General features: G+C 45.6%; 1 protein-coding gene across 2 annotated transcripts in view; it reads left to right on the top strand.

Moving 5' to 3' along the window:
- Positions 1-2,980: 2,980 nt before the first annotated feature.
- dlc1 (DLC1 Rho GTPase activating protein) overlaps positions 2,981-18,096 on the top strand; it is a 126,839-nt gene continuing 111,723 nt past the window's right edge. For both annotated transcript variants that reach the window (XM_063219409.1, XM_063219408.1), the window contains exons 1-2: positions 2,981-4,180; positions 12,677-14,479. In XM_063219409.1, the coding sequence (XP_063075479.1) occupies positions 12,770-14,479 (1,710 nt within the window). In that variant the 5' untranslated portion in view covers positions 2,981-4,180; positions 12,677-12,769. The remainder of the gene's footprint in view (positions 4,181-12,676; positions 14,480-18,096) is intronic.

Here is an 18,096-nt window from a genome sequence, read left to right as displayed (position 1 = left end):
TTTCCTGGCTTGGCTACATGTAGCTTCCATAATTTCAATAAATAAATAAAAAACATTTGAATAGGCCTATAGAGTTTGATTGTTTGGTTTCATAATGGCTTGTAATAGAGTCAAGACGGATGGCATCTTATGGCAACCGTAACATGGCAATACAAGTTAGGTGCATGCTTCCTTCACAGTTGCATGCTGTATTAATATACTGTAACAGTGTAACGTGAAATTTCAGTAAATAGGTGCTGTGTCAAGTTATATATTTGATGTAGCCTATTATCAAATATTTCTAATAGCCTACTTCTTGCCGAGCACAGCTGTAGATACGGTGGCCACCCTCTAGTGGACAACAGGCAAACTCTGTGCAATTGCCCACAGTGCTGTTTTTTTGTCCGGTATATATAAACTCAGCGCTTTGGTTGTGACTGATTCAAGCATTTAGCTAATTTAACTGATTAAACAAATTTGTGTATTTGAGAGAGAGGAAGAGTGAAAAAGATAATGCTGGTGTGTACCCTGTGCAATATAGCGTACTCTGTTCAATTACACCAAAGAACTTCTACACACTGTCCTCCTCATTTGCAAAGTTTTAATTGCAACGTTTCAGTCCACTGACCTTCATCAAACAACTTTTCGATACAAATGGCTGAATTCCGATTTAAAATCACAGATAGTTAGCTTGTGTATCCACCACATAATAAATGCGCAGGCCGGGTGAGAGACACTGCAGTGTCCACTGCAATGACCTGCTGTGACGGCTGGTAGGGGACAGGCTCACACCACTTGACAGCAGACGCCCCCTTTACTACTACATAAGTATAAGCATTTTTCTCATTCTGTTGTCATAATTTTTCAAGACCTCTATTTCACAAAACATAACACTACCAGTACTGCTCGAATTGCATACACATACAGTACGTACACTTGCAATTTGATGATCTACGTCCACTTGCAATTAGATTACCTATTTTTTTCTGATTTGTACAGATCTGTGTTTTGCGCCTCCTTTGCTACCTAATGTCAAGGAATGTTAACATTTAGTTGACAGTTTGGCACTAACAAATGTTCATGGCATAAAAAATAAATCGGTTCAACTTTCAAGTGTATGTTTCAATGTACTTAGGGCCTATCCATGAGTCTATCTGGCGTGATAATGAAAGTCAATTTCATTTCAGTTTACCTGCTGGCAGAATGCACTACATGATGTAAACTTGAGCTGCTTTTAAGCAATGCCTGACTTACATTCAAACAGTGTGAGTAATTTACATGTATACTAAAAGTAGTATGAAATCAGTCTTTCAGAAAAGGAAAGAACATTTTGTGTGGCCATCTGTTGGAATGGTACTACTGAGTCACACAATCAAACTCAATCAAAGAGAGTGTTCTTATCATCAACCATGAGGAAAAAATAACAGGGTATACAGATGAAGTGGGTCAAGTGTGGTCCTCCAATCAGTTCCTCAAATCATTTCAAATGAAGCATTTGGCTCTGACACATGGTTGGGGAATATCCTGCGCTAACCAATGTGTCGACTATCAAACAGCGCGACAGGGTAAAGCATGTGATCTGTCCCTGCAATGTTTGAATAATAAGAAATATATAAGGTTGGAGCAGGTTCGCACACTAAACAAGACACAAAGGTCAAGCACAAGGAGTTTTTTTTATTTTTAGTCAGAGCAAGGTAGAGCAGACGTTTCAGGCTGTTGCCATCATCAGTGCTCTCTGTGCTCGAATAATAAGAAAAGAAAGAGAAAGAAGAAAAAACTGAGTGCGATCCATTTCCTACTTGATTATTTCAGATACGCACCAACAAGAGGGAAGAGCGCGGTGCGTGGAAGACAACAAAAGCATGTGATTTGCCTTGTCAGTTTTTCATGAGCCAGTCCCTGTGTTACAGCATGGGACATTCTTCAGCTGGAGCACAGTCTGTCCCACAAGCAAAAAGCCAATCTGCCAGACGACATGTCTATATTAGGGAATGAATGAGTTCAAATGCATGCACATGCACACTTATACACAAACAGAGAGGGGGGGGGGGGAGATTTATAGACACACCTTCATTTTTTACACACTAAAATACTGTAGGCGCCCGCATAAACAAACCATGAATGTGTTGTTTTTTATTGTTATGTTGTTATACACTGTCAGATACCTGAGAGAGAGAGAGAGAGAGAGAGAGAGAGAGAGAGAGAGAGAGAGAGAGAGAGAGAGAGAGAGAGAGAGAGAGAGAGAGAAAGAGTGGGCAGCCAAGTTTTATGTTTTCATAGGAGTGGCATATTCACCAGGAATGTCTGTAAACATATCACACACTTCAAGTCTTTTTTAAGGTGAGAGCCTGCATGTTTATTTATTTTTACTCTCAGTGTTTGTGCAACAAGATGGTCACAGTTGCAAACGGGTTGACTGTTCAAACGTGAGACCAAAAAAAAGAGAAGCTCTCAGAAATCACTGCCAAAACATTACTACAATCTGGCCTGGCCCCCAGCCTGAGATTTGACAAAATGCCCTGCCTGTTTCTAATCAAAACCAAATGCTTGTTACTTTCCTTGCAGACAGAGATGCAGTATGAGAGGACAAGAGAGTAAAACGTGAGTGAGAGAGAGAGAGAGAGAGAGAGAGAGAGAGAGAGAGAGAGAGAGAGAGAGAGGAGAGAGAGAGGAGAGAGAGAGAGAGAGAGAGAGAGAGAGAGAGAGAGAGAGAGAGAGAGTGTGTGTGTGTGTGGAGTCAAGAGACAAAAGGCAGTCTTAGGAGGAACTAGTAGCGTACAATACTCTGGAAAAGTAGAGGAAAGTGGAAGAGAGGGACGTGGAGGAGGAGACCAACTGGGACAGTGTCCTGTATGTATGTGTGTGTGTGTGTGGGAGAGAGTGAGTGAGCACAAGGCTGAGAGAGAAAAACAGAGAGAGTATGGGAGGATAAACAGACGGGTGAGTGGGTTTGAGCCATCTAGTTGGGCCGGGAAATGGAGGGGCTATGAGCCTTGGGGATGTGACTCACAGCGTCATACTCACACACACACACACACACACAGGCAGGCGAGCGCGCACACACACGTAAGCACACACACACACATACAAGCCGAGAGCAGAGGAAGAGAGAGCGGGAGAGGGTGGAGAAAAGAGGAGCAAGAGTGTGAGGCCCATCTATCCATCCACTCCTCCTCTGCTCTCCTCTGCCCTGCTCTGGCCCAGCCATTCAGTCCTCTCTCAGTGCTCTCGCAGAAAAGTTCAGCGTCAATGAGGAAGGCAAGCAAGCAAGAAAAAACAGAACAGTCCCTAATGTAATCAAGATGGAGGCGGCTCCTGGAGTTTTGTGGCAGCCACCGGCTCGTTGGACCCCAAGGGCCCTCCTCGTCTCAACTGCCTCCACACCGCTCCACTAACCACGCTGACAACGGCTGATCCAGAGGTGCGCCATCTGAGTGTGAAATTAGAGAGAGAGAGAGACAGACAGACAGACAGACGGAGAGAGAGTCATATAGCAGAAGTAAGTTAAGCGCCAGTGTTGGAGGTCTTCAGTCGGACTAGCCGTGCATCTGATGGATGCCTCTGTGTCTCTGAGTATATGAGAAGACGGATTACTACCAGGCTTCCTTTACTGAGGGAGAGACCTATACTCTGCGCCTCATCTACCGTCAGCATTGCCGACATCCCCAGAGCTGCATGTCCCACCCTAAACCTCTGTCGACCCATAAAGGCAGCTGGGAGCAGAGGGGCTCCAGCTCCGGACCGTGACACTCCTCTGCACATCCAAACAGGATTTTCAACAACTCATCATTTCCTCTTCAGAGAAACTCACCAACAGCTCATGGAAAATACGTCTGCAGCAGATCTGTTGGAGTAGAGTGCCAAGGTCTAAGTGTGTGTGTGTGTGTGTGAGCAGGTTTGTGTGTGTGTGTGCTGGTGTAGCTAAGGATGTGTGTGTTTGTGTGTGTATGGGTGCATGATTGTGTGTGCTTACAACAGAGGAGTTTGGCCATTGTCAGTCGTGGGTGACCTCAGTATCATCTTTGACCCTTGTGTGGGCACCCAGAGTTGGCGGGCCCCAAACTGGAAGTGTCAGATGTCGTGGCCGGGGATGGCGGGTAACAGGCGACGACAGGGCAGGCCAGCAGCCTGAACAATCTCGCCTCTCATACTGAGACTGACGCCGAGAGGAAGAGGAAAGGGAAGAGGAAGGAGGCGCAAGGTATTGTCCCTGACACTGTTCTGATAGCTCTGATTTAGAGGATGCAGACTGATAGAAACACAGCACAGCGACATCCCATCTACTCTTGCAAACACACACCCTTGCACTCTCACGCAAACATACATGCACATAAAAACAAACTTTTGTGCATTAGGCCTACATCATATAGGCCTATAGGGCCAAGGTTATTCCTACTGTATATACTACAATGTACGAACATTGATTTTTGATGTGAATTAATGCGTGTATCAGTAGCCCTCCATTCATTCTCTTACTCATTCCTTCTCTTTTGCTTTCTATTAGTTTTCTTTAACTTGTATTCCCTACTGTCCCTTTCTTTCTTTCTTTCTTTCTTTCTTTCTTTCTTTCTTTCTTTCTTTCTTTCTTTCTTTCTTTCTTTCTTTCTTTCTTTCTTTCTTTCTGTGTCTCCCCAGTTCCCATGTCTGACTTGGGCAGCAGTAGGTGCGTGTTAGCAGAGGAGCCTGGGGGGAAGCCGGTCATTAAGGGGGAAATCTAATGTTCCAGCTGATTCAGCCTGGGGGGGGGGGGTGGGGGGGGCATGCAGGGCAGTGTGAAGAGCTTCTCAACAGATGGACAGTACAGTCGGGGGTCTGAGAAAGTGTACCGCATTTGTTTCTGTATGCGTGTGTGTGTGGGAGGGGATCTGGGGTCTGGCCAGTCAGCACAGATTGTGATGTGATTGTTGTGCTCTGTGTGTGTGTGTGTGTGTGTGCGTGCGTGCGTGCGTGCGTGCGTGCGTGCGTGCGCGCGTGCGCGCGTGCACGCGCTAGTCTGTCTGTCTGTCTGTGTCTATCTGTCTGTCTGTGTGTCTGTCTGTCTGGGTGCATGGATGTGTAGGTTTGCTTGTTAGGGTAGAGAAAAGAGAGCCTAGCAAAGACAGAATAAGTTTGTGTTAGTGTTGTGTGTAGCCTACAAATCAACGTTGGGAATTGGGTTGATGGAAGGGGTGTGTAAACTAACTGTAAGCTAAAAACCACAGAGTCATCATTGCCGTGTGTAGATGGCAGGGACGTGCACAGGAATGTCAAAGGGCAGTTGCTCTAACCTGAAGAAAGGGCGATCCCCCCCCCCCCCCCCCAGAAAAAAATAAAAAATAAAAAAAATAAACCATCAACAATGAGCGGCCTTCAGAAATGTTTAGGAAACTGCACCATGGGTATTATTATTTTTAGTAGTAGTAGTAGAAGTAGTATATTATTGTCATAATTATTAATATTATTTTATTGTATAGTATCTTGAATGCGTACCATATGATATAACATGCTAGTTTTTAAACATGTAGGCCTACCTATTAATCATATCAGAGATGATCAGCCTTATGCCCACCTGCCCTAAATGTCTCCTGATCCACATTTCCTCATGTGTGGTATGTGGCTGGCCCTAAATTAAATGAAATTATGAGAAAAAGCCTTGATAGTTTTTAAACCTGTAACTTATCAGTCACAGAGATGATCAGTCTTATGCCTACCTGCCCTATGTGCAGAGGTCTGTGGCTCTGAGTCATTCTCATCTTAAATGAAATGAAATGATGAGTAAATGAATAGGCTAAATATGAGGATGCTTAAAGGCCAACTTCCGATAAAACTCAGTTTTACTCACTCCTTTCGAAGATCGGACGGTCACCCCAAGTTAAACTCACTTGCAAGGCTCTCATAGCGGTGCGTCAACTCTCCTGGCTGTGTTTCCCGGTGTTTCCCAATTTACATCAATAATGCAGAGAAACGAGCGAATCACGAAAGCCTTTCTGTGTTTCGTCACGTCGAAAGAAGGCGTTGCCCACAAAGGTTTATATCGACCCATTTATCTAAAAACATGTCGAGTAATTTTTTTCTGCTTGTTTTCAAAACAAGCAACGTCTGGTGGCCCGAAACATAGCTTAGCTTAGCTATCAGCTGGTTGCTACTCTCAGGTACACACACAGCACAAAGCCTCATACATAAAGCCTGCTCACTCCGGTTGCTCCGTGCCTGCAGCTCGCCTAGGGGTCGCTGTCGAAAGAGCACAGCCCTGAATGGAGCCTGCACGCCTCCGTTGGCGCCCCTATAGTGCAGTACCACCCGGGGAAGTGGCGACTCTGTTTCCCATTACATTCTCTCCAAGTACTGGAGGACTGAGCCAATCAGAGACGCGTTTCTTTGAGAGCAGGAGGAGTGAGCCAATCAGAGACGCATTTCCACGAGAAACACGGAACACTCTCTCGTTTCTCCACAAGCCACCTTGCCAGCTTGCAAAAACGTCTTGAAACAAAGCAACCAGAACGTTTTTTAAAACAGGACCAACGCGTAACACATTCAATAACAATTGGGAACACGGCAATATTAATTAAATGACGTTGAGAGGCCATCTTTAATCAATTAACCCACTGTCATCTTTATAATCCTTGTAGCAGCCAAAGTAGACTTTAAGTTATAATAAATAGAAATAGTTTAAAAATGGTTAAAAAGATCATTTAATTTGAATTTGAAATTTCATTAATATTCATATTCCATGATTAAAATGATGAATATTACATAGGAAAGCTAAAACAATAAGAATTCACAGGTTTAGGTCATTTGTTGGGTCTTTTGTAGCCTATATTAAAAATGTGTACTGTCGCTTTAAGAATTGACGAGCCGGCTTTCATTTCAGATCGCAAAGAACCGTGGCGTGGGAGCGACCAGTTCTTATCTGTTGCTCTGAAGCTCCGAGCTTCTCGCAGACTTTATAACCTTTTATTTTCATTACAGATATTTTAGTTAGTTCATGCACATTTTGTAGGCCTATGTCTTGAGAAGAACAGTAAACGTCAGTTATCATGTGGAGTGGATTTATTTCAATTACATGGACATTGACAGTGGAAACAGTATCTTTGGGTCGGAGAATATATCAGCGTAAGAAAAAGCACTTTCCAAGCGGTCTCACCAAGATCAAACCTCTACAATCCTGAAAAAGATTCTCTGCCTCACCTGCACCTGTTCATTTTTTTTTCTCAGCCAACTCTGCAGAGATGTGCTTCCTTTAGCTAGCCAAGCCCCTTAAGTTCTCTCTTGCTTGATAAAACGACATGTCATCTGCATGTTTCTTAGTTGGGTTAGCCTTCCACAAAACAACCTGAGCCATGTAAAACGTTGACAATGACTGCAAGCTAGCTGGCTGTCGTTTTCCCCCAATATCTGAACGTGGCACAGCGGCTGTCAGATTATTTAGGATCACAAACGTCCTAAACTCGACATCGGCTTTAAGAGGCATTAATTGTGGTCATGTAGTGTAATACTGTGTAGTCTGCTATGTTTCCAGCTCACCTCAGGCCGCCAGGGCAGTCGCTCTACTCCCACGACATCTTCGACATATTTTGCGTCTCTGCCCTGGTCGCATCGCATGCATGCTTGCTCCCCCCTCCCTCCCATGTAGAGCTGCGCGTGCTCCCCGCAACGCGCATGCTGCCCCTCCCTTTGCCTATCTCTCGAGGTGCAGGTGAATCTGAATTTGAAAACTTAATTTAGGAAGCTTCAATCAAAAATACGAATTGCAAAGCAAATCAGTTGAAACATGAAATCTTAGCCTATTTTTCCGAGGCATATCTACAGCTGGCTGTCGGGTTTTTTTGCTACCTAAACGTAGCGCTGGCCAGTGGTGTAGTCTACTGTTTAGAAGTGGGTATACTGTATATTCGGCCAGACATAGGCTCGGTGGTTACCAAGCTAGGGCTCGGGACGCCACCCCCTCGCGACCAATCTAAGTGACAAAAATGTTTGCGTCCATGTATCAGAGTTGTTGTACAAGGCACTTGAGCAAAGAGGCTATATGGTACGAAAATGTATTGCATCTCAATATCTCAATTTCCAACTCTCCATCGGAAAGATGTTCAATAGTCATGCCCTAATGCCCTAGTAAAATCTATTCTATCTATCTATAACAGTTCTTCGTCATTCATTTTACTTTTTAGATTAAGCACCTTGAGTAAAATGTGACAGTGCTTATAATATAAATATAAATATAATATAATATAATATAATATAATATAATATAATATAATATAATATAATATAATATAATATAATACAATACAATACATAATATAATATAAAATAATATAATACAGTATAATGCATAGGCCTATACCTGCTCTTGGATGTCAATAGAGTCCTGGAGTATTTCCCCATAGCCGTATATAGAGATATCTCTATATACGGCTCTGGGGAAATACTCCAGGAATCTATTGACATCCAAGAGCAGGTATAGATTATGAATATGTTATAAATAGTGTGAAAGGTTACAGTTTGATAATGCAAATTTCAACCAGAATTGAACATAATAATGTAGGCTAATACAAATTGTAATAATACATTAGTACAAAAAGTGATTGAAAAAAGAATGCACAATATATAGAACCTTTCAAGGGCACACACATGTGACAATATACAGTGTAGCCTTGGCTATATTTATTTATATATTTATTTAAATGTTTTTGGTATGGGGCCAGCTTTGGCAAAATTGGCCCGGTGGAGAAATTCTTCCCAATCCACCCCTGATCTTTGTACTCATCGGTCATAAAGCAAGGCCTAACAGAGTGATTGTTTTAAAGTAGCAGAACACCATCACATCATGAAACAGGTTGTGTGTCTTCGACATGCCCATTTATGTCATAAATGAAAATTAAAATCATTAACAATTGGGCAGAACACTTAATATTTAAGCTTGAACTAAACTTGAATGTTCGTGAAAGTTAGACGAGGGGGTAAGTCATAATGTTATTAAACACCTTAGCCTACCTGTCACAGCCCTGGAAAGTCTACCCTGCAAACGCGAACCCACGGATGTTGAGATGATAGTTGTATAATCCGATCCAAATGGTGAGAACATGAGTCACTCCAGATGTACAAGGACATTTCGTAGATGCCTCGAGTTTACAATTTAGCAACCTTTAGCAACTACCGATACACGCGCCATGCTAGATTTTTGTTTTGATGGATGAAAGGCAGAATATCCGCGTCTGATTGGTAGGTCGCAATGAAACCATAGTTAAATGGACACCTGAATTGTAACTATTCAGCCTTTCGGCATAGGCTAGCCTAACCCCGGGCGCCGCCATCTTTCACCTGCATCATTACATTTTGCATTTATGCTACCACCACCTACAGGATAATGTGCGTATAGCCTTGAACTGATTGGTGCTGGCCATATAATTATGATACCGGTTAAATATGGCGCCGCTGTGACAGCAGCCCAGTGGTCAACTGAAAGGCGTTCATATCTGGAAATACCTACCGTCGAATGATTGACGCAATCTCCGAATTAATAAAGTCTAATATATCGCTGTGTTGTTAAATTACAATGCTTCCATGAGAAGTGGCCGTTGATGAAACGGATATTCTAAATATTGAAAATTATTTTAAAGTGGGTATACTGAACATTAGAAGTGGGTATACGGTACATTAGAAGTGGGTATACGGAAATTACCAAAATTAAGAAGTGGGTATACGGCGTATACCTGCGTTCTACGTAGACTACACCACTGGCGCTGGCTGGCTGTCAGATGTATGATAACTAAAAGTTCTAAACTCAACATTGTTGATAATAGAGAGGTTGATTGTGAGCATATTTTGTACCCTAATATGTAGACTGTGTGTAGGGCTCTAGCCGACACCCAGGCATCTTCAAAATCTTTCGTGTCTCTTATAGGCGCTCAAGCGCCTGTCGCGTGCCTTCTCCCTCCCCACCGGAGTTGTTGCGTAGGCCTAGGCTACCTCACATCGCTCGTGCCCATTCTCGACGGGTCTGATGAATTTGTATGACTGACTTAAGTCTTTATTGTACAAAACTTCAATCAAAATTATGAATTATAAAGAAATCAAATGATATTGAAATATGAAATTATAATTGCCAAATTATTTCCCCCTCCCTTGGAAGGGCAATATCAGCCAATGTGGGCAAAAGGGCCGTTGCTCGGGCACCGTGGGCAACTATGCTGTGCACGTGCCTGGTAGATGGATATGCAACTCTCTGACTCTCAGTGTGGTTTTCGCTGTACTCTTGTATTAGGGAATTTTGTAACGCTTACAGGGAAAAGTGTTTCTATAAATATGGATGACTTTTGAACCTTTTCCCCTCATGGTGTAGGGAGAATGTCAGTGTGCAGAGAGTGGAAATAGTAGTTGACATAACGGGAAGGAAATGCATGGCTCGCTCGCTCACTCACTGTCTCACTCTTACACACACACACATACAGAGAGAGAGAGAGAGAGAGAGAGAGAGAGAGAGAGAGAGAGAGAGAGAAAGAGACTGACACAATGCTGATTTGAAAAGATCTGCCTGGTTGCTCGAAAGGTACACACTGTCTTCTGCCTTCCTCTCTCTCTCTCCCACACACATCAGAAGACATCATATCCAGACTAAGACTAAATACACACCCATTCCTCCAATGGATCAGATACTCTCTCCCACATGCTCAGGATGTGGGATAAGACTTTTCTCAGCAGTGCTGGTAAAGTCATGAGCAACAACCCACATGCTGCATGAAATCCCATTTTCTAGGCTAGTAAAGGCCACATCCATGCATCTGTGGAGAATAGTGTGTCCTTAATGTCATAATCATCCAACACAACTCACATGGTTGGCTGAAACACACACTGTAGAGATGATAAGCACAAAAGGGGGTCTGATATCAAATTGCCAGAGGGTAATGGTTATTTGTGTGTATGGTCTATTCTTCCCACACAAACATGTGGCCGAACACACACAAGCATGCATGAGCATGCGCACACACACGATCACGAGCACGCATGCACGCACACACGCACGCGCGCGCACGCACACACACACACACACACACACACACACACACACACACACACACACACACACACACACACACACACACACACACACACACACACACACACACACACACAGATGCTGTACCAGTTAGCTTGTGTCTGACCAGACTGTGGAGGTCTGGGGCTTAGTCATAGGGAGAGAGTCACCGAAGCAGCGAGCTGAGATCCTGTCAGACAGACAGAAAGGCACATTCAAGTTCCTGTCAGAGCAGGGATGAATTTCAATACAAGGTCTCTCTCTCTCTCTCTCTCTCTCTCTCTCTCTCTCTCTCTCTCTCTCTCTCTCTCTCTCTCTCTCTCTCTCTCTCTCTGGATGTGACACTCAGCACCCCAATGGCATTGGCGCAGTTGGACTAAATCTGGGTTAAGGGAACTCTGCTGGTAAAAAAAAACCCTCCATGCTGAATCCCTGGGGTTCAAACAGAGTAGCACTAAGAAGTCTGCAGGCCTCTGACGTCTCCTCAACTGCTCTTGACAACAGCCACTTTCTCTCTCTCCCTCTCTGGGTTAGTGTGGTTTGAACTTGTCAGAGCACAGACTTGGCATCTTGGTGTATTGTGAAATGGATAACAGATTTTTTTTTTTAGCTGTGCTCTCCCACTTTGTTTGGGAAAGACCCCCAAAAAACTGGCATAGCGTTTCAATTGTGAATTGAAGTGAAAGCTGTGAAAGCCCAACTGGGAAACTCCAACTCCCATTGTCATTGTGACACAGCACTCCACAGCACACAAGTGAACACTGCATACTGCGCACAACGAAATTGCATTCATGCCTCACCCGTGCAAGGGGGCAGCCCCCAATGGTGCCCGAAAGGGAGCGTTACCGTGCTCAGGGTACCTCAGTCATGGAGCAGGATGGGGGAGAGCACTGCCCCCACCAACCTGGCGGGTTGGGAGTCAAACCGGCAACCTTTTGGCTACAAGTCTGACGCCCTAACCGCTTACGCATGACTGTCCAATTGCTTCTTTAGCATAGCCAAGAACCAGCTGTTACTGGGATGGACACAGGTATCGTACTCGGTTCTTGTGGCAGAACTGTTTAGGATTTGGCAATATTGATGATCCTGATAATGTGCCAGGCTGTAAGGCTTCTGTGTGAGGCAAAGTCTTCAATTTCTCCTCCGTTTATACCTGATGGTTGTTTCCATGGGACACTGCTCACTCTGCTGTGTCCCATGGTACAACAATACACACATCATACACACATAATGACAAAACCAATCCTGTACAAAAACATACTTAATAGACAGAGAAAGACTATCACGTTTATGTTCAGGAGTACACCTCACATGTTTAAAATGGGGATAAACAAACTGTCACATAAAAAAAGATGAAGTATAGCGAACACAACTAAACCAAACACGTCTCAGCTAAAAATACTGCACGCACACAACCCCTTCAAAAGGTACTGCGACATGATGACACGCAGCATATGGAAAAGACACACAAAATCCTCCTAAAGCTAACGTGAACTGTCTCCCACATACTATTATGTTTATTGTGTGATGCAATATCCCCAACTCGATAAGGATCTGTCTGTGAATTGCATATCCTGCATGTCTGGAGATGAACTACTCTGATGATCTGCTCTTTTACTCTCTCTCTCTCTCTCTCTCTCTCTCTCTCTCTCTAATCGTTTCTCCTCTCCCTCTCCTTTACAGAAAGTGGTGTCGAGCCAACAGCTGGACGCAGGTTTTAATACAGCAGGCTGCTGCTCTCAAAGGGGCTCTATGGGATAGACGTGGGTGTCTGCTATGCCTGTCGTTAAACGCAGAAGAAGAAGTTGGGAGGAGCACGTGACCAGCCGCTCAGGTCCGTGCTACAGTCTGGATGACCTGGACCTCGTCTGCTGTCGTGGCGGCCGGAGAAATGGGCCTCGTTCACGGAGAGTCCATCGAGAGCGATGCGCCTCCTTGCCCGAGTGGTTTCCAGCGGTGACAGCCTCCGTTGTAGAGGAGGATGGGAGCGAACAATGGCTGGAGGGTGAGGCAGGTGAGAGAGTGAGCTGTGAGCTGCCAGTGTCTGGTGGGTTTGAATGTGGGTCTGTTCGGGACAATGACATCATGGCAGACCAGTCACAGAAGCCTCTGTGTTCACTGGCTCCCTCCACAGCTGTATGTGCCGACAAACAGGATGGTGACGAGAGCAAAGATTCACCACACCCTCTCCACATACTGGCCAAGATCCCTATGGCGAGCGAGACGCCAGTAGATGCTCCATTAGGGCCAACTAATGACAGCAAAACTCTGCCTTGTGTGGATGACCTTGGCGAGGCCGAGGAGGCCAACTCCAACTGCCCCACAGCACAGCTTCCCAGCAGCAACCTCCCCAACTTGAACTCTGGCCTCTCCAGGCTCCCCGATGTTCTGCTCGACCCAAAGACTACGCCGAACATTTCTCAGACAACGGTGGCAGCAGCTCAACAAGTGGAAGGCAGCAATAGCACCGCAACGCTAGAGTGCACTGCCACTCTGACGGCGGGGGAGAATGCCACTGCTCTCCTCAGCCGCCATCCGAGTGGGTTCGAGGGCTCTGTCTTGAAAGAGGATACGCCCGATCACACGCCAAGTCTTGAGCCTGACACGGTGGACAGTGTAGCAGAGCGAGAGCCTGAAACCATTTGCCAAGGGCACATGACAGGAGAGACCGAATATTGTGAAAAGCCTGGCAAGGCAAAAACAGATTTGGCATGTCGGCTTGATGCCGACATTTCAGGCATGGACACCGCCCCGGAGGCACAGGCCCCTGAAGGATTAGTCCTAGCAGGAGCGGCCCACCAGGTCATGAGCAGTCCAACACCGGCTGCTCAACACAGCAGCAGAGCCCAGAGCACAGCCTCCTTGCCCTCGTCCACAAGACCAGCGGACCTTGAATGCCTTCAGACCGATTGTGAGGCTCTCAGTGCAGAGCCGTGTGAAACTGCAACAAGAGACGATGATGATGATGCCCACCCTGAGCCGCTGGCCAGCTTAGAATGTTCCGTATCCATGGGTGTCTCCCAGGAGAGGCGCCATGAGGGAGGCTCCGGGGGCTCAAAGCTGGACACCATCTTGGAAGTGTCTTTATCAGAGGTCGGAGACGAAACAGGAGGAGCTGAGAAGCCAGGGTGGGTGGATAACGACGAGGAGGAGGCTGCTACTGAGATGCCATGTCAGAACCCACAGGAAAGCGAAGAATCACCTGGAACCACAAATCGATGTGGTGGAGTGGAGCTGCCAAGCCCAAACGACACAAGCCTTGACGGAGGTGCTTGTGCACTCCAAAGTGCCGAAGGCCGGAGTGCGCCATGCTCGGAGCAGCTGGAGCTGGGTGAGGCTGGAGATGCCTCCTCTATGATGGCAGCTGCTCAGGAGGAGGGTGGCGCTACTGGGAGGTGTGACCCACATGTGCCCACCTCTGCAGTCGCCACAGAGGAACAGGAGCATGTGACTGAGGAGACTACCGTCAAGCTGCGGCGCCGGAAGGTAGGATTTAATAGGTTTAGACAAGGCATGCACACACACACACACACACACACACACTCACACACACACACACACACACACACACACACACACACACACACACACACACACACACACACACACACACACACACACACACACACGCCTGTCGTGTCTCCTCCTATGTTTTCTTGTTATGTAAAGTGAATGCTTTGGAGGCTCTGCAGATAAGTAGGCCTTCTTGGGTCTGCGTGTACTGTCTATCATGCAAGAATATGTTTGGAGTGCTCTGGATGTCTTTGTAGAAGGGTTGAGATTATCCCTGTTCAAAGTCCAGTCCAAAGACAGGTTTGACAGAAATGTGGCATGGAAGTGGAAGGAAAACTGAGCATAGGGATTTATTGTCACCCTGTGTGTGTGCGTGTGTGTATGTGTGTGTGCGCGTGTGCGTGTGTGTGTGTGTGTGAGTGTGTGAGTGTGCGTGTGTACTACACCAATCTTTCTTCGTGAGGCCCCTGCTATTGGAACACACCAACATGCTGCTCTCGCTCCATGTGGTGCCCAAATCCTGGACCCCACACGTTTTGACCCCTTTTCCTTGGGGTAGTTTTGTTGTTACTGGTAAAATTTAAAGTGTAAAAACATTTCCTCACCGACAGGTTGCAGTTCGGGATTGTTTTTTTTTTTCTTTTTTGGGCACAGTTTGGCATTATTTAGCTATTGTTAGGGTTAATACGAATGGAAGGGCCCCAAAAAGATAGGAAGGTCCCCACAAGGGCCCCTCAAAGATATTAAGGTTGGGATGTGTGCATGCGTGCGTGCGTGTGTGTGTGCATGTCCATCTGGTGTGACGTGTGATGTTAGCAGGGCTTAAACCATGAGCCCCTACTTGCTGGCACGGCCACTGGAAAACAATGACTTCACTGCACGTGTTTGTACTGCAGGTCTGGAGGGATATGTCAGAACACTCCCTACACACACACAGCATTGCGCAGGCAGCACACAAGATCTTCTTAAAAGGAAATAGGCTGTGTGTGTGTGTGTGTGTGTGTGTGTGTGTGTGTGTGTGTGTGTGTGTGTGCGCGTGTGCGCGTGCGTGCGTGCGTGCGTGCGTGCGTGCGTGCGTGCGTGCGTGCGTGCGTGCGTGCGTGCGTGTGTGTGTGTGTGTGTGCGCGCACGCGTATGTGAGTGAGTGCACAAGTGTGTGTGCCTGTATTTTGTATATGTGATGTCAGTGTGCATGTGTGTGTCTGGTGTGTCTGGTCAGTATAAATGCATACGAGCACACACAATTTGCATGCCTTTTGACACTTCTGCAACTGCGTAGGAAAATATATCGTCAAATACATCAGTTTGTTCATCCTGCTTATCTTCGTATATACATGTATTATTTGTATGTGTGAGTAGGAGTGTTTGTACTTGAGGCAACACAGACCTTGAATGGGCGCCAACGAAAAGTGAGGCCATTTCCCCAATGGTAAATGACTCATAGCCCAATCTGACCCAAATCTCTCTCTTTCTCCCTTTCTCCCTCTCTCTCTCTCTCTCTCTCTCTCTGTCTCTCTCTATCTCTCTCTCTCTCTCTCTCATACACACACACATGGTAACGCACATACACAGTTGCTTAGAGGCTATTAGTGCTGACCTGGCCCAAACGGAGCATACAGGGCACACAGCTGCCACTTGTTTCATCATTCCACTTGTTTTTCCTCTCAGTCTCGCTCTCCCTGCTCCGAGATTATTGTCTGTTGTCAAAAGGCAAAGCAAATGCAAGTCCTGTAAGTACGCAATTCCACAGCTATTAGAGCAGCGCAACGTGCTGTCTTGTGCAAGTTCCCTTGTGGGATTGTTATCCTGACAAGCAACTTGATGGCAAAGAGGTTGATGATGAAAATGGAATGTCCGGATTGTTTTTTTTTCGATTTTCGGCAATGCTTGTAAACCCTTGTGAGATGTTTTGGGTTCCAAACTCTGGTCTCACACTGTCGTGATTTCACAGGGCGTTAGACATGAACAACCAACATGGGATTCGTTTGTTTCTTGGTGACTGCTTCTGCCAAGTCGAGCAAGTGCCGCGCGCTAATCATCAACGCTGCAGAGCACGGCCCCTTTGAGACGTCAGGTCAGCCACAGCTCAGACACAGAGACATGTAAAAACCCCTGCTGTCTCCCCACAGTACCTTTCGCTCCTGTCACAGTGACCAGAGACCGCAAAGGCAAGCAACATGTAGGCAGTGAAGTCAGCTTATTTCACACATTAAAAAAACAACAACAAATGCTTCACAAACAAGATGAGATGGGCTATTCAACTCTAAAATTAAATCAAGGGAAACAGATTATTAAATGGTTTCATTTGCGTATGAGAGATTGTGGTTTTTCAATGGATTCCGGTGAACTGAAAAGGCCCAAATAGTGAACTGGTTTATGACAGACGCCAGTGTCGGTGAGGTGGGTGCTGTCTTTTTTGTGAATTATACACACACACACACACACACACACACACACACACACACACACACACACACACACACACACACATGCACGCATGCACAAATGCACACACACACACACACACACACACACACACACATGCACGCATGCACAAATGCACACACACACACACACACACTCACACACGCATGCACAAATGCACACACATGTACACACATGCATGCATCAGGAATCTGACACATAAACTTGCTGAACGCCCAATAGTGCATTTCAAGCCAGCCTCTATAATCGTCTCCATAATCACTGCCATATGCACTGGAAACCTCAACCTGCATCCATTCTAAAGGTTAAATAGGAAACTGTCTAAATGCTCCCAAACAATGTGAAGGTTGACATTTTGCTTATTTGTTTTATTTGCTTATTTTTGGTTTCTTGTGCTTACTCGTGGCTTTTGAGTCATCCAACCAACCCACTAATGTGAAAATAGTATAAGTAAGTATAAGTACAAATGTACCATTCATACCTATTGCATACCCATACACACACACACACACACACACACACACACACACACACACACACACACACACACACACACACACACACACACACACACACACACACACACACACACACACACACACACACACACACACACTCCCACCCCCACCCACACACACACACACACACACACATTGAAAGGTTCTGTGTGTTTGTGTTGTGTATCTAAGGCAAAACTGGACCCTGATAGAGAGTTGCTTGGGCACAATCCCTGGTGCTGGACAAAAAAGTGTGCGAACCTATTTTTTCCACAGAAACTGAGCCATGAGCCATGTAGCGAGGGAGTAAGAAAGAGCAAAACGCCAGAAACTGTTGCTCCCTTGGGGGTAAAAGTAAAGAAGAAAGAAAAGAGACTGGCAGAGCTGTTGAATGCCGCGTCTCCATAATAGCCAGTCACACAACAGTACTGACTGGAATGCTGATGTTGTTGCTGTGTGTGCTAATTAGAGCTGTAACGATACACTCAACTCACGATTCGGTTCGTACTGTATCAAGATTTTTGACCAACGATTCGATACAACTCACGATTTTTGAAATGTATCTTCATTGAAGCTTGGAAACACTATCCCATCAAATCATAAGGTTGTTTTCTGGACTAATCGCTAACAAAACTTCAAAAGGGCGTA

Source organism: Engraulis encrasicolus, chromosome 16 (genome assembly GCF_034702125.1).
Source record: "Engraulis encrasicolus isolate BLACKSEA-1 chromosome 16, IST_EnEncr_1.0, whole genome shotgun sequence".
Classification (NCBI taxonomy): domain Eukaryota; kingdom Metazoa; phylum Chordata; class Actinopteri; order Clupeiformes; family Engraulidae; genus Engraulis; species Engraulis encrasicolus.
This window is presented reverse-complemented; position numbering and strand designations above follow the sequence as displayed.